We start from the raw sequence: 23,049 nt of genomic DNA on the forward strand, positions 1-23,049 counted from the left end.
ACAAAGTAATTTATTCCTGTGATGCAAAGCTGAATTTTCAGCATCGTTACTCCAGTCTTCAGTGTCACATGATCCTTCAGAAATCATTCTAATATGCTGATCTGCTGCTCAATAAACATTTATGATTATTTTCAATGTTGAAAACAGTTGTGTACTTTTTTTTTCAGGATTCCTTGATGAATAGAAAGTTCAAAAGAACAGCATTTATCTGAAATACAAAGCTTCTGTAGCATTATACACTACCGTTCAAAAGTTTGGGGTCAGTAAGAATTTTTATTTTTATTTTTTTGAAAAGAAATTAAAGAAATGAATACTTTTATTCAGCAAGGATGCATTAAATCGTTCAAAAGTGGCAGTAAAGACATTTATAATGTTACAAAAGATTAGATTTCAGATAAACACTGTTCTTTTGAACTTTCTATTCATCAAATAATCCTGAAAAAAAATATTGTACACAAATATTTTGTACAATTGTACACATTAAAATGTTTCTTGAGCAGCAGATCAGCATATTAGAAAGATTTCTGAAGGATCATGTGACACTGAAGACTGGAGTAATGATGCTGAAAATTCAGCTTTGCATCACAGGAATAAATTACTTTGTGAAATATATTCAAATAGAAAACAGTTATTTTAAATTGTAATAATATTTCACAATATTACTGTTTTTACTGTATTTTTAATTAAATAAATGTAGCCTTGGTGAGCAGACGAAACTTCTTTTAAAAACATTAAAAATCTTAGTGGTTCCAAACTTTTGGACTGTACTGTATATATATATATATATATATATATATATATATATATTCATTCATTATTTACATAAACTACCATTCAAAACAAAGATTGTTTCACATTTTTTCAGGCTTATTTCTCATTATTTAATTTTCAGCATCATTACTCCAGTCTTCAGAATCACATGACCCTTCAGAAATCATTCTAATATGCTGATTTAAAACATTTCTTATTAACATCAATGCTGAAACAGTTGTGCTGTCTAATATTTTTGTGGAAACCGTTTTGTCATTTTTTAAGCATTATTTTATCATTAGAAAGTTTTTTGTAAGATTATAAATGTCTTAACTGTCACTTTTGATCAATTTAATATATTTGCGGAATAAAAGTAATTAATTTATTTTAAAAAACGTACCCAAAACTTTTTAATAGTTTTGAACAGTGGAAACATGTTTGTCCACTTTTGTAGTATGGGATCTCAGCACTTTCCATTCAAAAAGTTATTTTCTGGAATGCAGTCAACTTAAATGATATTATGGTATTATAATACTACTTTCATTATTATTCAAAAACTCCTTTTCTTCAACAAAACCCCAGAAATATTTTATATTTCTGAAGGAGGGGCATTTGAGCCAGACTGGGAAGAGAGGAGCTGCAATCATGTAAAATATGTGAAAAATAATGTTTTTTTTTTTTGAACAATCAAGCATGAAAACCTATTCTAGTACAACCCTAAAACAAAATCAAGATTATGAAAAAGGGCATAATAGGACCCCTTTAATCGTATTTTCATGCCGTGGCCGTGGGGGCGGGAACACGTGTGACGTAGCCATGCATTTAATTTTAGCGTTCAGTGCTGAGGAGGACTCTATCCTACAAGCCTCCGACTGGACTGGACTAAAAAGGACACAGCCTCACTAGGACACAGCCTTCAGTTTGAGAAGCACCCCTTTGTGAATCTGAAAATCAGGAAATCTGTATCAATTCAATACAATGAATTGTGCAGAAAATAAAATGTTGTGAACGGTAGACCAAAATGGAGTGCAGTAACTGACACATTTCATGATTAGTTCATCACAGCAGTCAAGATTGTACTCTTGATTATGTTTTCATTGTGCTGCTCTAGCATTCATGTTGTTGATCATGAAGAGGGGCTCATGAAGGGGTGAAAAGGAAGGGAAAGCTCTCCGCCAGCACACAGTAAATGCTGACCTCCAACTCAATGAATGTCACATTATGGGGTGGAGATGGGGGCGTTTGCTTGTTAAACACGGTGCCAGTTGATTTGAGTGACGGAGTGGGTGACGCGCAGCACTCGAATGCGTTTATGTGTGTGAGGAAGCCGGTGCTGTATATACACATGTCTCTGTTTGCACAGGAGTAGAGAACTGGCCTCTGACCATCCACACACACAGACATGTGCAAAAGACACACACTGACCTGTTTGCGAACATATTCAACCATCATCTCGAGCTGTCTGGGGTCTTCACACTGTCTGTTAAACATGTTCCTCCAGAGCGCCGCCGCAAGAACGCAATCGTCTGACAGAATTCCCTAAAACATACAGTAGAGACACATGAGAAGCGTTTACACGAGCACCCACTAAACGTTACTGTTAACTCTTGACAGTTCTTGATTGGCAAGTAAATAGTCTGTAATAACAATAACGGGCGGTTCTAGGGCAGAATAAGTTACAATATGCAAAACTGATGAGTACTGATGATAATGTTCAACAGCTTACCTCGTCATAACCAAAAAGCGCAGCGTAGAATGTCTCCGTCATCACCTTCATGCTCTCCTTTCTCTGAATGGCATCAATCTGTGATAAAAGTAAAGTAAGACAGTAAGCAAATCACAATATTCAGATTAATTCACCATAACTAATGACAGAGTGAATAAAATAAAATAATAAAAAAAAATATAAAATAAAATAAATAAATAAATAAAAACAATAAAAAAAAACATTAAAAAATAAAATAAAATAAAATAAAATAAAATAAAATAAAATAAAATAAAATAAAATAAAATAAAAATAAAATAATGCCAGGATGATTAATCATAATTTACAATATGCCCATTTTGATCTTATGGGTACTGGTCAATAATCCTGTCAAGGAAAAAAAGTTAAATAATAGTCAAAAATAATAATAAATAAATAAATAAATAATTTTGGACCCTGAAACCAGTGATTTAAAACTATAAATAACATCATATCTTGAGCAAAAAATAAAATAAATAAAAATGAATTTCTTTACTGTGACTTTTGTTTAATTTGTGAAGCATAATTTAGATGCTTAAAAGTAAAGGTAACTTAAGGGTGCTTAAAGGTAACTAGAGACTATTTTATTTTTGGTCATAAGAACTAAAATAAAATAAAATATTTTGCCATTAAATTAGCCATTAACAGATCATTTTGGATCCAACAACCGGCCACAGAAAAATACAATCACATCATACCTTGAGCCAAAAAAAAAAAAAAAAAAAAAAAAAGCATGAGTGGAGATTCTTTCTTTTCTAATTTGTGAAGCATCATTTAGTCGCTAACAGGTGATGAAGCTATTTGAGTCTCTGCCTAATACTGAGATCACAGTTATGCGTTCAGTCAGAGCTGGAATTGTCCTTGGCAGTAAATACCCAACATGTGGAGTACAATGCAACAATCTTACGCCCGAAAACAAAAGCAGGACTGGATCTGAAGTGAGGGGCCTGACCAGGTGCTTCGCTCCAAATGAATCTAAACACACATACACACAACAGCCACAGACACCAACCCTTGGGAGGTTTTGGGTGGGGAGATTTTCAAAACAAGTGTGTTTATTCTTAAGTCTTGTATGTCAGGTTTTCTGCATGCTTGGAGTGTGTCAGGTCACTTTGTGTGTGTGTGTGTGTTCGTTTACGCACGGGGCAGAAAAGCACCTGTGCATAATTACGCAGACCTGCAAATAATCAATCTCATCTGGCTGTGCTTTAACTCTTCTACCCTCCCCGTCTTCTCTGCACGCTCGCTCTCCTTTGTGTTCATGCCTACAGCCCGAAACATTCTACGCAAGTATGCGAACGTTGATTCTAAGCAATTCTCTGCAAAACAATTAATTCAAAAGACTCTTTTTGAACGAATGGTTCAGATATTCACTGAAATAGTCAAAAGCAGACACCGGTTGAGTAATAAGGTAACTTATAGAGTCACCAAATTAATTAATGAACAAGAGAAGTCACATTTATTTATAAAGTGCTTTATAGACCAATTTGAAGCAGACATCACAGTTACATCACTTGCACTTTACATAAACATAGCCTATAAACTTTTTTATTTCAAATCTCCCAGTTCAGACTTTATAACTCACAATTGTGAGTCTGTATCACAAAAATTCAGAATTGTGGGATACAAACTCGCAATTTTGAGGTAAAAAAAGGACAGAATAACAAGTATATCTCACAATTCTGTTTTTCCTTCTAAGAATTGTGAGATATAAACTCGGATTTGCGAGAAAAAAAGTCAGAATTGTGAGATATACACTCGAAATTAACTTTTTTTATTCTCTTAATCTGTGTAAACTGTCATTTCTGCCACCATGTAGGTTCTGCCAACAAAAATGTCATCGCTGTTTGCAAATACAAAACAGATCTTTACAATACAGATTGTTTCTAAGCAACTTCACAGTAATAACAGGAAAATAATAGTGTTGAGGTCACAAAATTAATCAATTATGAAACTTCAATTTCAGATGTTAGGGAGCTCTTTAGAAGACAATTGTGTCATTCAGCTCAATTCATTTATATACGAACCACTATATATATGTTAACCACTGTCATAACGGATCAACGATTGATGTTTGTAACCACCACAGTAAAGCAAGACATAAGTAAACACAATGGGGACTGCATGCTCGCAACACACTACTTTGCATACTTGAGTGTTTCTTTTCTCTTCTCATGTGCTTCCAGTCTTAAATTTTTCCCTCCCAGTGTTCTCCTCCCGTTCATCCATCTTCATCCCTCAACCCTCCTTTCCCATGTTGTGACGCAGGTTGGTAAAACCAGGCTGGGATATTTAATCCCTCACACTAATCAGGCAGAGGGTCCAAAAACTGCTTGAGAGGCAGAATCCCGCTCCTATACCACCAAATTAGTGTCATATCTCACTTCACTGTTATTACTGCGGCTTAGAAAAACTCCCAGAATCACACACACGCCCCGGCACACTCGTGAGTGTGTGTACTAGAGGTAAAGTTCAAGGGGGGTTGGTCTAACATGGCACAAATGACAAGTATTTTAGCACAATTAGGCGAAGTAACCTAACCGTTGTGAGGATTGAGTGAGTGGGGGTCCTTCCATTTCCAGCGATGTAACTGTATCCCGATCCAACAGGATGGACCTGTTACGGACCTGCCAGACGCACTGATTACGCTCAGTTTACACACGATTTTTCACAGCTTAAAAAATAACGTGTTCGGGCACAAAGGGAAATACCTCCTCGCTTCTGACCTGTGAAAACAGACTTCCACATCAGGTCAGAGTGTATGCACACGTGCCCGTCTTCACAGAGCCGGTGCTCACAGCAAATACAAGCTGTTAGGGTTATTCCATTATCACTTCATTATGTAGTAACTTAAAAGAAATAGTTTACCCAAAATGACAATTCTGTCATCATTTACTCACTCTCATGTCATTCCAAACCTGTTTGACTTTCTTTATTTTGTGGAAAATAAAAGATTTTGAAGAACGCTGGGGTCCAAAAAAAACATTGGACCCCAATGGCTTTCATTGCACGGACAAAACAATGAAAAACTTTTTTTTTCATACAGATTTGAAACAACATTACTTTCTTTCCAGGCCAATAAATGAAGGGTGTTTTGCCAAGTTAGTCACTGCGAGGTACTAAGTATCAAGTTAGTATCAATTTATCCATCTATAAATGTTAATATTTATTTTGTTTAGGCATAGTATCTGTAAATAAGGTACAAGTAACTGAATAAATAAACAGTTGTAATATGACAAAGTGATTTGTCTGTCCATACTGAACATGAAATTGCTGCAAAACACGACACTAAAACAGTCAATCAGAACATATTTGATGTTTAAAATAAAGCTATATGGAACAGGATACTGGACCAATGAGATTTCAAGTGGGCGGAGCTAAATCAGCATGTCATTGCTGAAAAAGAAACCATCAACAAAATGATGCTTGGTTAGCAGGTCAAAAGCTTAGTTCACCTAAAAATCATCATTTACTCACTCTCATGTCATTCCAAACCTTTAAAAGGTGCCATCGAATGTTTTTTTCACAAGATGTAATATAAGTCTAAGGTGTCCCCTGAATGTGTCTGTGAAGTTTCAGCTCAAAATACCCCATAGATTTTTTTTAATACATTTTTTTAACTGCCTATTTTGGGGCATAATTAGAAATGCGCCGATTCAGGTTGCGGCCCCTTTAAATCGCGCGCTCTCCGCCCCCGGAGCTCGCGCTTGCCTTAAACAGTGCATAAACAAAGTTTACATAGCTAATATAACCCTCAAATGGATCTTTACAAAGTGTTCGTCATGCATGCGTCGGATTATGTGAGTATTGTATACAATATGTTATATTGTTTACATTTGATTCTGAATGAATTTGAGGCTGTGATCCGTGGCTAACGGCTAATGCTACACTGTTGGAGAGATTTATAAAAAAATGAAGTTGTGTTTATGCATTATACAGACTGCAAGTGTTTAAAAATGAAAATAGCGGCGGCTCTTGTCTCCGTGAATACAGTAAGAAACAATGGTAACTTTAACCACATTTAACAGTACATTAGCAACATGCTAACGAAACATTTAGAAAGACAGTTTACAAATATCACTACAAATATCATGTTATCATGGATCATGTCAGTTATTATTGCTCCATCTGCCATTTTTCGCTGTTTTCCTTGCTTGCTTACCTAGTCTGATGATTCAGCTGTGCACATCCAGACGTTACTGCCTGCCCTTGTCTAATGCCTTGAACATGGGCTGGCATATGCAAATATTGGGGGCGTACATATTAATGATCCCGACTGTTACGTAACAGTCAGTGTTATGTTGAGATTTGCCTGTTCTTCGGAGGTCTTTTAAACAAATGAGATTTATATAAGAAGGAGGAAACAATGGAGTTTGAGACTCACTGTATGTCATTTCCATGTACTGAACTCTTGTTATTTAACTATGCCAAGATAAATTCAATTTGTAATTCTAGGGCACCTTTAAGACTTTTGTTCATCTCTGGAACATTAATGAAGATATTTTAATGAAATCTGAGGGATTTCCGTTCCTCCATTGACAGTCTACGCAACTGACACTTTGACGCTTCAAAAAGTTCATAAAGATATCGTAAAACTAATCCATATGAATTGAGCAGTTTAGTCTAAATTTTCTGAAGGGACTCAATCACTTTATATGATGAACAGATTGAATTCAGGCTTTTATTCACATATAAACATTGATCAGCGAACACAAATAGAGGCTCAACTGTATTGCTTGATGCGAGAACAAACCTCATTCAGTTCAAACGTGCTGCATAACACACAAGAATGAACCTCATTGGTTCTCGCACATCAAGCAAACATATTCATTCATATTCCCAAAGATGAACAAAAGTCTTGCGGGTTTGGAATGACATGAGGGTGAGTAAATGATGAGAATTGTCATTTTTGGTTTCATTTTTTCCACTTTAAGCTATAGTTAAAAATGTATGAATGTCACTGGGGTCACTGTATAACTAAAAATACAAGCAAAAAAATAAACAAGCAGGGTATATGTTGCCTTGCTAATGCACGTGTAATGTTAACCAATTTACTCTGCAGAAGAACAAGAACGCAAGTGAAAGAGAGACTGTGATGGAAAATGAGGTCACTTTTGCACGGTGCCACTCGATGGCCGCTGCCAGGCCTGAGGGGTCAAATGTCTTCAGTCCCGAACGTACCTTTAGCCAAAATGCGCACCACACCACGATTAAACTCCCATCTCATTCAAAATCACGTCGCACCAACTTACATGCTCCAAAAAACTATAGGCAACTTCATACTGTCCATGTATGACTTCTTATTTTTAATATTTGTGACCGGATATAGTTAAGTAACACCACACAAGAAAGAATGCCGTTTTACCGAATATCAGCATGTTTGCAAATGTGATACTGATTTTATACAACAGTTCAATAAACAAGTAGTTAATATTAGGAGACGTATATTATTAGAATATTGTTGCTTTTACTCTATTTTTCCAACGAAAATTGTTCCAAACAAATCCACAGTAGAATGTGTGGATAGTGGTAGATAGAGTGTGATTAGAAATAAACTATTAAGAGTGAAATATGAGATAACCGTTAAATCTAACAGAGATAATAAAGTTATTGCAGTCGCATTGCATGAGCGGGGCTCTGCCGGTTTCTTTGCAATGGGCCTCCGAATTGCAAGGGTCGCCTCTGCTTCATACACATGTTGGAAGCGAGCTGCTGGGCGAAGTGACAAGTCAAAAGTCAAACGCCTTTTCCATTTCACACACATTTAATTTCATATAATATGTGAATGAGTTCTGATCAGCAGAGTTTAACATAATTGATGACTGAACATGTTTAAGTGCTTGCTTATGAGCCAATTGCAACTCTAGGAATATATGCATAAACGGGCCATTTGGAGGAAAGGATGCCATGTGTGTCAGAAAATGTCTGAACATTTTATTTAGAAAAACAAAATCATTTCATTAAAAAGAAAAAAAAATCCTACACACTGCTTTAGCTTATAAGGAATTCAATATTTAAATACTGAAAATACTTAATAAAATATTAAAAACAGCAAGTGTCTCGGCCATGCAACCTTATGGGAGATCAAATACTTTTTTGTTTTCATTTTAAGAGGTTTTATTTTTACCCAGCAAAGAAATGTGTGGTTATCTCTTTTCCCTTTTACCCATTACCTATTCCTTCCTTTTACCTATTTTGAAATGTAAAGGAAGCTTATGAATGCAATTAATACATTTTCCACATGCTCCTTTTCATTTTACTCATAAATCATGTCATGTCGTTTACTAGAACAACACGTTTATGGGCTCTACATGGGTACACCAACTTTTAACAAATAAAAGAAGAAGAAAAAAAAAATAACCCTGCCATTTTGGTTCATGACATAAAATGAGTATGACATTCCTAGCTAGGGGGCAATTTTAGGAGCCCAAATTTCATCTGGCCCTACATTTTAGGCTTATTATTAATATATTCACTGCAATTCCAATGTTAAATTGATAATAAGCTTGTAAAATCTTACTGGCTGAACAGAGCACCTGAAAAATGAGAGGATTATATTAAGAGTCCTCGTGAGAAAATAGAGATTTTTGATTTATGGGCTCTGGGAGAGGGGGAAAAGTGACATTATGGAAAAAGTCATTGCACAGCGTGGCATAAGAGAGGTGCTGAGTTCATTAAATACACACACACACACTCACAAAAGTAGACATTTAAAGTGTTTTTAAGTGCACTTACTCCGATGCTCACCATCTTTCTCTCGCACAAGTCTCATAAAGGCTTCTTACGCAGTACCATGGGAAGAGAGGCCAATCACATTAAAGTCTTTTCACACTAATATACTTAACCCAGGGATAATGTCCATTTTCAAACCCAAATGTATGGTTCACTCAGAAATGATAATTCTGATCTATGATCATTTACTCACGCTCATTTCTAGTTTATGGTTCTTTCATGATACTTTCACAGTGGTTTTGCATCTTACTTGATGCATAAAAATTCCCCAGTCCAATTCTTTTGTAGGGAAAAGCCAACCAGTGCATTAATAAAAATCTCTCCTTTTGTGCTCCACAGAAGAATTTAAGTCATGCAGTTTTGGAATGACATAAATGATGAGATTTTTCATATTCGGGTGAACTATTGCTTTAAAACTGTGACTCCAAAATCCTCAACGGCACACGTTTTGGATGCTTCCCTAATCTGACACATCCATTTCAGGTCTTGGAGTCGCTACTAAGAAGCTGATGAGTTGAATCAGGTGTGTTTGATTAGGGAGATGTACAAAATGTACAGTGCGCTTCTGGCGCACCAGGACCAGAGTTGGGAAACACTGCTTCAAGACAAACAAGCTTTACATGCCAACATTTTCACAGATGGACAAGCAGTTATAAATAAAGCTGCATGTACATTGTGTTCATCATGTTGCGTATTGCATCAGCTGTATATTAGTTGTTAATCAACTTGTTAATTAGTTGGCTGGATATTTAGTCGACTAATCAGAATTTCCATTTGTCCGATATGATTTCAGAATTTTCATTTTTCCAAAAGTTGGACTATTTTTTACTTCAGACAGTAAAACAAAATGCTAATTGGCAGGAAAACATAATAATAATACAACAAAATAAACAATGCAATTGTTGGTCAAAGATGTCCAAATTAGCATGTATGGCCATAGAAACTGCTTAAAAATGGATGAATTTAAAGGCCAATTAAAACACACACACACACACACACACACATATACGTATATATATATAAAATTAGTGCAAACTGTCTAACAACTTATAAGCTCATGAAGCACTAAAAAATTTTTTTTTAAGTCTATATAAACTAGTCGACCTCACAAATTAGTCAGTAACATGACTACCCAGGGTTGACTACCCTTACTAACCCTGAGTTGACATCAAATAAAAAGCTCAACAAACCAACCATGCAATGTACCACAACAAAACTAAACAAAGTACAACAACTAGTTTGCTAAGACAGAACTTTGTTACTGTAGACAATTTAAATGTAAGGTTTTTATTTGGATCTTTCACTGAAAACAAAGCTGTCTCTATCCTCAAGTCTAAGCCATAAAACCTAAGAGCTGTTCCCTCGGATAAATAAACTACTCGACGACTCAAAACTGCTAATACTCTAACTGACACTCAAACAAATTCTGTCGACGGCTGGCTCGCATCCAGCCCTCGCATGCGCTGGCATATCCATAAGGTTGTGATGACTGATTAGCCGCAGCTGGTTTGATCTAGTTCATGTTAACTAGTTTACAGGGTTATGCAATACATGATCTATAGGCCGGGCCACTGCTATATGTTAAGTGCTATAATATGCTATATCGATATAGAGCAGATCTGGACCAAAAAGCACAGATCTGGGAATACTATTTCAGTCCTACCTTTAAGATTAAGACAGAAGGTAGAAGAGATGGTGTGTAAGTGTGTGTGTGTGTGTGTGTGTGTGGGGGGGGGGGTGTCAACAAAGAGAAGTGTGGGGAAAGAGAGAGAGAGATTTCTGTTTTCACAGCTGGGCTGAAGTCTTGTTCCCACCCTTTCTGACAGCAGTTCCCCTAAGGCGCCTTGCGTTGGCTTCCTCTCAAACACACACACATATATGCACACACTCGGCGCAGCAGAAGCATGTCATCTTTACTGACCTCGCAGAGATTTAAACACCTTTTGCTACTCCGCTGGACAGCGCTCAGCTCAAAATGCCTCCACAGTCTGTAGAGCATAGTAATTACATCCTAAAGTCTGAGGGGTGTGTGTGTGTGTGTGTGTGTGTGTGTGTGTGTGTGTGAGTCAGGCAGTATTTCACTGTATATCATTATAATTTCAACATTTTTCAACATATCCAAACAACAGACCTGATCATCAGCCATGTCACATGCTAAAATATTTGGGGGAGAAATATATGTTGTTTGAAAAGCAGAACTTAGTACTTGATTCATGAGACCTAGAGCTGATAGGCTCCGATTTCAAACAGTATTTGGCAAGTGAAATAGTCTGAATGCCATTGCATTAGATATATCAAACTAAATGGCATCTGGAAACAAATGATGTAGGATCTTTTCTCGTTACTAACATCCATCAGTTAGTCTTTTGTTTTTCTTAATCAACTGGTGTTTTGGTGAATTTTAGTGGATGTATTCTCAAGTTCACGCAGGTGAACGACAGGTGTAGTTCATCACATTAACTATGAATATGCTCCACAAACAGTTAGCAACCACCAAAGTGTGTCACAATCATTTTAGGCTTCATTTTTAGGTAAGGCAAAGAAAGGCAATTTTAATCGTATAGCACATTTCACACACAATGGTAATTCAAAGTGTTTCACATAAAGAAGAACCAAATACATATGAATAAAAATGGAATGCACAAGAAATAAAAATAACAGTAAAAACAACTGAACTGTTGTTTTTTGTTGTCCATCAGAGCAGATCTAAATGCTGGAGGGATAACTGTACTCAACTTTGTTGTCCGTCAGAGCGGATCTAAATGAATCTTCCTCACAAAGAGGGATAACTGTAAAAAATATTTATATTTGTCAGGTAGCTGTGCGTTTAAACAGTACCCTTATAGACAAATCTTCCTGGACTAACTCCATCCAGAGCTCCATCCAGGAATAACTCTACTCAACTTTGTTGTCCGTCAGAGCGGATCTAACCAAATCACTACAGTTTTATTATGCATAATGTTTTTTGTGACATATTTTGCTTGAAAATTGTATATGCACATCTGTATCTTGTATCTAATGCATTCGCATTCACATACACTGCCATTCAAAACCATTTGGGGTCGGTACATTTTTTAAATGTTTTTGAAAGAAGCCTCACCAAGGCTGCATTTATTGGATCAAAAATTCAGTAAAAACAGTAATACTGTGAAATATTATTACAATTTAAAATAACTGTTTTCTATTGTAATATGAATAATGTAATTTATTCCTGAGATGGCAAAGCTGAATTTTCAGCATCATTACTCCAGTCTTCAGAGTCACATGATCCTTCAGAAATCATTCTAATATGATGATCTTACTGACTCAAACTTTTGAATGGTAGTGTATCTATATAAAGGAATAATTAAATGTCCTCTTCAAAATACACTCAAAAATATTTTAAAATAAATTAAAATGTTTAAAGGGTTAGTTCACCCAAAAATGAAAATAATGTCATTAATTACTCACCCTCATGTCGTTCCATACCCGTAAGACCTTTGTTCATCTTCAGAACACAAATTAAGATATTTTTGATAAAATCCGACGGCTCAGTGAGGCCTCCATTGCCAGCAAGATAATTAACACTTTCAATGCCCAGAAAGCTACAAAAGACATATTTAAAACAGTTCATGTGACTACAGTGGTTCAACCTTAATGTTATGAAGCGACAAGAATATTTTTTGTGTGCCAAAAAAACAAAATAACGACTTTATTCAACAATATCTAGTGATGAGTGATTTCAAAACACTGCTTCATGAAGCTTCGAAGCTTTGCAAATGCTTTGTTTTGAATCAGTGGTTCAGAGCGTGTATCAAACTGCCAAAGTCACGCCCCCCTAGTGGTGAACCATTGAAATTTTGAAACACTTATGACGTAACAAAGCCTCGTTTACTGAAATCATGTGACTTTGACAGTTTGATACTCTCCGAAGCACTGATTCAAAACAAAAGATTGGTAAAGCTTCATGAAGCAGTGTTTTGAAATCACTCATCACTAGATATTGATGAATAAAGCCGTTATTTAGTTTTTTTGGCACACAAAAAGTATTCTCGTCGCATTAGGACATTAAGGTTGAACCACTGTAGTCACATGAACTGTTTTAAATATGTCTTTTGTAGCTTTCTGGGCATTGAAAGTGTTAATTATCTTGCTGGCAATGGAGGCCTCACTGAGCCATCAGATTTTATCAAAAATATCTTAATTTGTGTTCTGAAGATGAACGAAGGTCTTACGGGTGTGGAACGACATGAGGGTGAGTCATTAATGACATAATTTTCATTTTTGGGTGAACTAACCCTTTAAGATCTATTGACATGATTTTGTAACTGACACTTTCATTGGTCATCGTTAACCTCAAAATGGTCAAATATCGGCTATTAAGTAATCAAGCTGACAGATGTCGGTCTATCACTATTGTGGATGGCCAACACAAAAAGCACAAAATACTAATAGCAAGGTGTTTCAAAGGAGGCAATTGAATGAAATGCATATATTCTTACTCCCATAATCTTGCTCCTCTGCTCCACATCCTCCCACATGGAGTGGACGATGTAACGGCACATGTACTTCCCAGCTCTGCCTTCCTGCCGCATCCGGACCAGACACATCCTGTCAGAGCAGAGCAGAGCAGAACGCTGACTCAAGACAGCCTGACAAGCTGAATGCCTGTGTTACGCCACGCTCTGTCAGGATCTGCGTAACCAGGAAACTTCAGAGATCAGCCAGACAACACACTCACATAAAGGAAACGTCTGGGTTAAATAGACAGCATCTGTGGCCTGATGTTGATTACCACAGAAACTATTTTTTTTTACAAACTGAGGGAAGAATCAAAATTATTTTCTGTGGCACTTGATTTAGCATTGTTTTCCCCCATTTTTACATTTGAGAATCATTGCTTTATGAATACTGTAGGTGATAAGAAGGTGTGAGTGCATGCATATGCATGAATGAACAACTGGCACCGTTCGGGGTTTTCTCAGTCCATGTTTCTCTGCACAAACACAGTCATCAATGCGGATGCACGGCTGCACGCACATAAACTAAGTGCCATTAACTGGAAGTGTACAGAGTGTTGGCTCCAAACCACCACCATTTATCATAAGTCTCGTTCTGATGACGTCACACATTCCTTTTTTCTTTTCTTTTTTTATATAAGATCAGCCAAACCGGTGCATTAGCATAGGTGCCTTTGATGAGGATGATAATGGGTTAAAAAGATGGGTCACACTTTAGTTTAGTTTCCAATTCTCTCTATTAACCAACGATTAACTATGAACTTTACCTCAATAAACTCCTAATTACTGCTTATTAATAGTTAGTAAGGTAGTTTAGGTATTGGGTAGGATTAAGGGATGTAGAATATGGTCATGCAGAATAAGACATTAATATGTGCTTTTTAAGTACTAATAAACAGCCAATATCCTAGTAATATGCATGATAATAAACTAGATAATAGCGAGAAAGTGTTACTAAAAGATTAATTAAATACTTCAAAAGACATTAGTAATAACACCCACACTGAATATCTGAGATTCAAAATCTAACTGAAAACCCGGAAATAAAGTTTTAGGATTTTGGAACATTTTTAAACAAATGTAGAATGACAAAATTTTTAAGAAATACTAAAAATCTACACTACTTTTAGGTTACTAATCTATGGAAGCTTGTTTCCGCCACTAAATAAAAAAAAAAATAAAATAAAAAAAAGGTAATTGTGACTTTATCTCACAATTCTGACTTTTTTTGCTCACAATTGCGAGTTTGCATCTCGCAGTTCTGACTTTTTTTTTTTTAGAATTGCGAGATTTAAACTCACAATTGCGAGTTATAAAGTCAGAAATGTGTGATATAAAGTCAGACATAAAATAGCAATTCTGACTTTTTTCCTTGCAATTGCAAGTCTATATCACACAATTCTGACTTTATAACTCGCAATTCTGACTTTACAACTTGCAATTGTAAGTTTATATCTCGCAATTCTGAGAAAAAAAGAATTGTGAGATATAAACTCGCTATTGCGAGAAAAAAAAAAAAGTCAGAATTGTAAGAAAAAGTCCCAATTACCTTTTTTATTTTTTATTTCATTATTTATTTCAAGCTTCCATACTACTCAAATAAGCCAAGGCAAAAGATAAAGTTAACAAAAAACAAAAAACAAACTGGATTTGGCTAAATTAAGACATTCTGGCAAACTTAAAAATTAGGAAAAATTGCAGAGAAAAAAGGATAAAAGGTATTATAATCTTTAAAGACTAGAATCGGTGTAAAAGCACAAACACACATAAAATAAATTGGAATCTGGTAAAAAAAATAAAAAAAAATAAGACTTGATTTGCTTGCTTTTTTGTGTTACTAAATCTCAAGTTGGTATGCAAGTATGTTTGCACTCTTCAGAATGAATAGGTCTAGTGAAACACCATTTGCAATTCACCTAGTAGATGAATATTAATCAGCTCAATGACATGAATAACCAATCAAGGATTTGGAATTTGCATGACGCAATGTCGCAGTTCTAACCAAAACTGTGTCCAAAAACTCACCAAACGTGGAGCTGTGCCACCAAGAACCAGGAGTTGAGCGTGTCGGGGAGAGAGCACTCTGGGAGAAAGAGAGGGAGTAGAGGACATCATAAGGGGGAACAAGAAAACACAACATGTAGCCAAACCAATGCAAACTTGGGCTCCGATTCCAAAACCGCTATTGGGTTTACACCTGTTTTTTCCTCAGCTAAAGAAAACAACATAACACAGCTGTAAAGTGCCACATAAATCTTTCAGGTGCTGCTGAAAAGGTCCCTTTACGCTCATTTCAACATTTCGGATAAAGCGAGGGGTGTTTAGGAGCTCTTCAAAAAATTTAAATGAGCATGACATAAGACTCGTAAGGCCATAATACGGTCTGAGTGCAAAAAAACGAAAAGATTCAGACTCAAAAATACTTACTTTCAAAAAATTCGTCATAGTTGATTCTTTCTACACAGCATGTGTACATCCGCAAGGCAGCTATCTTAATTTTCTGCAAAAGAACAGAGACATTTGTGACACACATGATCAAAAAGCCACTCAACCCAGTGTGATCAAAAGCAGAAACTGATGAAATTGGCCAAGACGTCACATTTTCAGTCCGGTCTACCGAGCCGAACATGCGCCCCAAAATAAAGCAGACATGCTGAAGTTTTAGACAGCCGTGATGCTGATGACTCTAACGTGGAAGGTCATCTCGGATTTCACAAAGTGTGGCCCCTGCTTTTGAAAACACAAAACAGGTAGCGGTACGAGATGAAGTCATCGTTCCAGCAGCAAAACTCCATAGTGTCCACTTCACTGTTGAGTCGTTGAGGGATTACGGGAAATGCAACCAAAGACGGTGACAGTAAACTACTAAATTCAACTGAATGTGTGAAAAATCTGGTTGATGATTATTCTCAAGAAAACATGTTCATATTTAACCCCAAAATGAAAATTATATATCATAAAAATATGCCTATTTTTGCATATTTTAATTTAAAAATTAACCCTATTAATTAACCCTAAAAATTAACCACAATTTCCAGTATTTTTCTAATACAAATCATTATTCTAAATGATGAATCTTGTTATATTACTCTCATTACTGGAATAAAATAATGCATTTTGTTTTTATTACATCAGCATACAAATACACTCTAAAAAAATAATGTGTTGGAGTAATTACAACTTTGAGTTAATTTACGTTGAACCAACAAACTACGCTGAGTTAGAGGAACTTAATTTGTAGCATAAACACACATTTTTAAGTTGATTACTCAAAGAAAAAAAAAAAAAGGTCGTTTCCAGAATTGTAGCCCTGGAACTAATTAATCCATTTCAAATCAACAGCTATCATAACACATGCTAACATAACTTATTTAACATCTATATTTAATGAACAAGTAAGATATTACTAGTCACTGGCATTAGTGCAGTCATTGCTTATAGAGTCAATGTAGTGTTTAGCTTCATGTATCTACTCTTCAGCACAATGGCAACCACAAAAACGTCAACATTACAGAAACTCTTTTAAATGTCAAACATAACAGCATTAAACACAAACGGGTCTTTCCCTTCACTAAAAACAAATAAACTAACACTTAATTTCAACATTTATTCTCCTTATCCAGTCCTATGCAAATCATGTTGTGAACTAGAAATCCACTGCCTAATTTCTGAAGTTATCAAGACAATTCCATTAAGTTGTGGTGCATGGTTAAGATATCTCTGGATTACAGTCCGGACACTTTCCAAAGGGGGAATTTGAACTGCGTTGCATAGATAAGATATCTCTGGAAAGGGGATTAGGGTTGTATGGCTCAGTTTGAGGTGTCTTGGCAAAAGGGGAGATTGAAACTTTGTTTATCATAGTTTATTATATCATTATTATAGTTTGAAGTGCCTTGACAGGTAGCAGTCCTGTCGTGTGAGGAAGATCCATTTAGATCTGTTCTGATGGACAGATCCGTTTAGATCCCTAGCTCATCCATCTACATAGCAAAATTCTTTTTTTACTGTTATTTATATTCCTTGTGTTCTATTTTTATTCTTCTTCTTTATGTAAAGCACTTTGAATTACCATTGTGTATGAAATGTGCTATACAAATAAAATTGCCTTGCCTTGCCTAAGTTAATACAACCTTTTTATAAAAAAAAAAAAAAAAAAAAAAAGAAGCTAATTAACAGAAATTTGAGATTAAATTACAGACGAGATTAAGTTGATGTAATGATCAACATTATTATGTCAACAGAACTCAACAAAATAATGTTTGCAACTTAAATGGTTAATTAATTAAAACAATAAATTAGAATTTTTAACTTGCAACCATGCATTTATTTAAATTGTTGTAACAGGTCCCTGAATTACTTTTTAAAGTGTACTTTACAATTTAAGTAACATATAATTAATTTGTTCCACATTCCAGTAATACAATCAAGATTTTTGGGATTGCTGTAATAAGAAAATAAAGGGGGCAAAATGCAAAAAATGTTGATAATTATCTTTAAGCAAAATAAAAATGTATTTCTCTCTCTTGATTTTGCCGTGAAATATAACCTGGACACATGTTCTAGGGATGCCCCGTTGATTATTTTTGACCAATACCGATTTTAACAAACAACTATTGGCTGATTCAGATATTGATATTTGTCAGTTGATCACTTATTTGAACTTTTGTCATTAATAGATTTCTGTTTTGATCATGTTTTAAATTAGGTAAGTTCAAATACACATACATATACATTAAGGTATATTAGCTAGTTTATTGCTGCATTAAATGATCAAATAATTTTCATGGAACATGGATTGGATCTATTTAACATTCAACAGGCCAGCATTATAAGACCATCACAAATACAAATAAGACAAAATAACTTTCAGAAGTTATTTTTTCCATCAAATATTTCTTATTAACAAGATTAACTCATATTTGACTGTATCTCTTTAATAAATAGAAACACATTATACAACTCAGTGACCTCGCAGTTTGTTATATCAGCCTTTTTCATGCTATAACTGATATGCTGATGGTTTTAAACTGATCAAAAACTGGCCGCCCGATACATCGGTGCATGTGTACTAAGTTCTGTGAAATTTACACATCAAATTTTATGGAAAACTTTGAACAAATGATGAAATATCAAAAGGGGACTGTTTAAAAGAACACTGTTTGATAACACTAAATGAGGAGATTTATTTACCCATTTGTTGTATTTGAGGGGTCCAGTGAAGCCCATGGCCTCAATCAGTTTGGTGAAGGCCCCCACCTCTTCATCTGTAGTCTGTGGGGTCTCTTTAACAGTACGCAGCTTGAAACAAAACACGGAAACACATCTGACATTAGAGCTATATAAAACATTGACATAAACACACGGGCATCTGGCAAAGTGACTGCATAAAGACAATGCAAAACAATACTTTCTCAGCTACAAGACCAAATTAAATTGCATTTTGAAGGATCTCTAGGGTTTTTGTGTTTTAATATTGACAAATAGCCATTATTGTGCCAAATCCATCAACAGTTCCCGTTTAAGATCAGACTTTCACAATTTCCCTGTAAATCTCAACTCAACCCAGGGAATCTTTATGGAGGCACTGCAGTGAAAATATTCGGCTAATTCCCTCAAGCCACCACTCTGGACGCAATAAAACCTTCCCCAATGGATTTCTCACAGGAATTTTATGTTTTACTGCTATGATTGGGAATACTAGTAAACTAGTAGAAGTTTAGTAGACTATAATCAGCACCTGCCCTTTGGGCTCATATAGGGAGGAAATGATTATTGCCAACATATAGCAGTCAAATGTTTGTAGAAAAATATCAACTCTGTCTATACATCTTTAAAAAAACAAAACAAAAAAAAAACAACATAATTCCCATATTACTTCCATTTGTGTGATTCCATAGTTTTGATGACTTAACTATCATTCTAAAATACGGAAAATAGTACTAATAAAGAAACAGTATGTCCTAGTTTCTCAGACAGGGCTTAGATTAAGCCAGGATTATGCCTTAGTTCAATTAGGACTTAAATTAGTAGCTTTTATAAATGTGCCTTAGAAAAAAAACATTAGTGCATGCATCTTGAGGCAAAACAATGGCACTGACATATTTTAAGAAATGCCAGTGCAGGTTGCTTTAAGTTAAAACAACTCAAACATGCATTTTTTTCTGGGACTATGCTTAAATTACTGTAATTATGTAAAATTATGTAGGCTACTTTGTTTTATTATCCCACCTAGGTATGATTTTTAGATTCTATTGCTTAAAAAAAGTTCAGAGATCAGAATTGATCCCTTTAGCTGATTTGAAACTGGATTTCTTAGCCTGAGAAAGAACTGTAAACTGAGATTGTAAAACGTGACACAGACCTCACTTGTGCTGTGAAGAGCTCGACATTGCGAGTGATTGGGGAAGCAAGCATCCGATGTTATCCGGCAAGCCACCAAAGCCCTGGACTGACACACATCTTGCTCAATGACCTAGGAAGCAAAAATATCTTAACATTTTCAATCTAGCTTGAAAGAAAGAGGTTTTGACTACTGCTTATCCCTAAATTGACTAATAAACCAACTGATCAGGAGGAGTAAATGTTTGCAAATGTTATAAACTGGAACACTGCATACTTAGTTTATGAATCAGGTTTGAAAGAATGATGGCACAATGCATTGATGATAATAATAATTACAAGATGTGCTTAAATATATATTATTTTACACATATATTACTTATATTTACAATATTTATACATAGTGCCTCGTCTGGTGTAGTAGAAGTAGGTTATGTCAGACCCACAGTTTAAATAATAACTCCAAACAACATTATAATGTCAGTCTTAGTATGTAGATGAAGACAAAGTTTTAAAGGACACTAATATAAACCACTTAAGTGATGTTATTGTCTTTTTATATATATATTTGTTTCTATAAATTACCTTTCCGAGGACAGATCTCGATGCTGAAGCGTTTAATAACTGTCTGACGGCGGACTGCAGCGGTCGCCGATACATGATTCTGCTAAAGTCACAATAATAGAGTATTACTGTAACTATAAAGCAGGAATCAGAGATTGATATTCTAACACGTTTTGTAACTGTTTGTTTTTGTCCCTCCCCTTTTACTGCAATGTCAAAGATTCTGTCCCGCCCTTAAAGCGGTCCGTGTGGAAATCAGAGCTGTGGAATTCAGCGCAGTGGATTATAGTTCCGCTGATGGAGGATCCATGTGAGGGTTTGTAAATTAGTTGGCAGGAGGTGTAAAGAGTACCTGAAAACCATAGTTGAGTAAAAGTACTGATACCTTGCATCGAAAATGACTCCACTACAAGTTACAAGTAACCAATTCCAATACGACTTGAGTAAAAGTCTTAAGTACTGTTAAAATCAGATAGCCTACTTTAAGTATTTTATTCATGCTGAATGTAGGCTCGGAGATGCACTAGTCCTCAACACCTGAGAGACATGCCGGTGAAAATAAGAAACAATTGATTTGCAAGATAAGAAATCAAGTTTATTTTCTAAAATCAAAATAAAACTGAACAACCTAATGTTGCAATGAAGCAAGGTCGGCACAACAACCTTTTAAACGTCTACAAACTCTCAAGTCTCAGTTGAGCTCAAGTGCACAGAAAGGCCAAAAGTAAACCAATATCCTTCAATACGATCTTGTCAATATAGTGGATAAATTAAACAATGTTAAGTAACATTAAATAGTCAAAGTATACTGTATGTGCTGGTTTGATCCTCATCACCAACTGCAGTTATTTCCTCATCTAATAAATAAAACACCTGCGATAAACTACCTGCTAATGCACTCACATTTACGTAAAGTATCCTTGTTGACAAGTTTTGGGCGAGTAAAGGCAAAACGCACAAGATATAGTACCTTCAATGCCCTTAGATGGCGATATCGCTTCTTTATATCAGAAAAAAACTGCTGCAGAAAAAGTTAGGTGCCATGAAAAATGTAATTTGTAATTGCATTACATTTACTTGCTCAAAAATGTAGTCAAGTAGAGAGTAAAAGTTGCTAATATCTATGATACTCAGTACAACTACAAAAAGTAGCCAAAAAGATACTTAAGTACACAGTAACTAATTACATGTACTCAATTACTTTACACCTCTGGTAACGCAAATTAACAGAATCCAATAAATCAATTTAGTTTTCTGTTTCCACCACTTTTGTTGCTGGACTGTCCTACCTTGGAAAAAAAGTCACAGCAGGTAACAAATATTTTAATAAAAGACCAGCTAACTACACTTACAAAGTGTAGTTAAAATATCAAAAATATCTTAATTTGTGTTCTGAAGATGAACAAAGGTCGTACGGATGTGGAACGGCATGAGAGTGAGTAATTAATGACAGAAATGTCATTTTTAGGTGAACTAACCCTTTAATTTCTTACATTTGGAACTTTATTTCTCACAATGTGACTTTTTTTTCTAAAAATGTTACTTTGTATCTCACAACTGCAACTTAATCTTACATTTATGATTTCTCAAAATATATATATATATATATATATATATATATATATATATATACTGCATATACTTTCTAGCATGTTATGTTTGCAATATTTATTCTAACCTTAATTGATGGATTCTTAAAAAAAACATGTAGGAAGACACATCATGGCCATATTCCAGGATGACAATGTCAAGATTCATCAGGCTCAAAATGATTGGGAGGGAGCATGAAGAATCATTTTCACACATGAATTGGCACCTCTGAGTCTCTGTGTAATATTTAGGAGGATCTATTGACAGAAATGCAATATAATATAATATACATAACAGTGTTTTCAGTGGTGTATAAAGACCTTACCTAATGAACCATTATGTTTTTATTACCTTAGAATGAGCCATTTCTATCTACATACACCATGGGTCTTACATGGAAGTTGCCTTTTTGCGCCACCATGTTTCTACAGTAGCCCTAAACGGACAAACTGTTCTACAGAGCATTTCGTCATCACTATGTCGTTCTACTTCTTCTTCGTTGGTGTTTTTATAGGCAACTTGCATCTTAACAATAATATTGGCAATAACATATCGTTTTACTGAATAATTAAGTAAATATAATTTCTTGATTTATCTTTGTAAAGAAACCTCATTGCTTGACTCGCTACTCTCTTCCGTCTCAGACGACGACATCTTTGTCCTGTGTCGGCCACCGTAGATTCTCTATGTGCTTTGAGAGGGAGGGGTGAGTGTGTATATATATATATACACACATTCAAAAGTTTGGAAACATTACTATTTTTAATGTTTTCGAAAGAAGTCTCTTCTACTCATCAAGGCTGCATTAATTTGATCAAAAATACAGAA

General features: G+C 35.2%; 1 protein-coding gene across 1 annotated transcript in view; it reads right to left on the bottom strand.

The window, feature by feature from the left end:
• LOC125273602 (ubiquinol-cytochrome-c reductase complex assembly factor 1) overlaps positions 1–20,879 on the bottom strand; it is a 27,331-nt gene extending 6,452 nt beyond the window's left edge. Inside the window, exons 1-8 of the mRNA XM_048199118.1 lie at positions 20,653–20,879; positions 20,090–20,200; positions 18,919–19,026; positions 16,153–16,225; positions 15,751–15,808; positions 13,708–13,816; positions 2,477–2,554; positions 2,176–2,289 (exon numbers count right to left, since the gene is read on the bottom strand). Of these exons, the coding sequence (XP_048055075.1) occupies positions 2,176–2,289; positions 2,477–2,554; positions 13,708–13,816; positions 15,751–15,808; positions 16,153–16,225; positions 18,919–19,026; positions 20,090–20,200; positions 20,653–20,727 (726 nt within the window). The 5' untranslated portion in view covers positions 20,728–20,879. The remainder of the gene's footprint in view (positions 1–2,175; positions 2,290–2,476; positions 2,555–13,707; positions 13,817–15,750; positions 15,809–16,152; positions 16,226–18,918; positions 19,027–20,089; positions 20,201–20,652) is intronic.
• Between the last annotated feature and the right edge of the window lie 2,170 nt (positions 20,880–23,049).

This window comes from Megalobrama amblycephala, linkage group LG8, assembly GCF_018812025.1.
Source record: "Megalobrama amblycephala isolate DHTTF-2021 linkage group LG8, ASM1881202v1, whole genome shotgun sequence".
NCBI lineage: Eukaryota > Metazoa > Chordata > Actinopteri > Cypriniformes > Xenocyprididae > Megalobrama > Megalobrama amblycephala.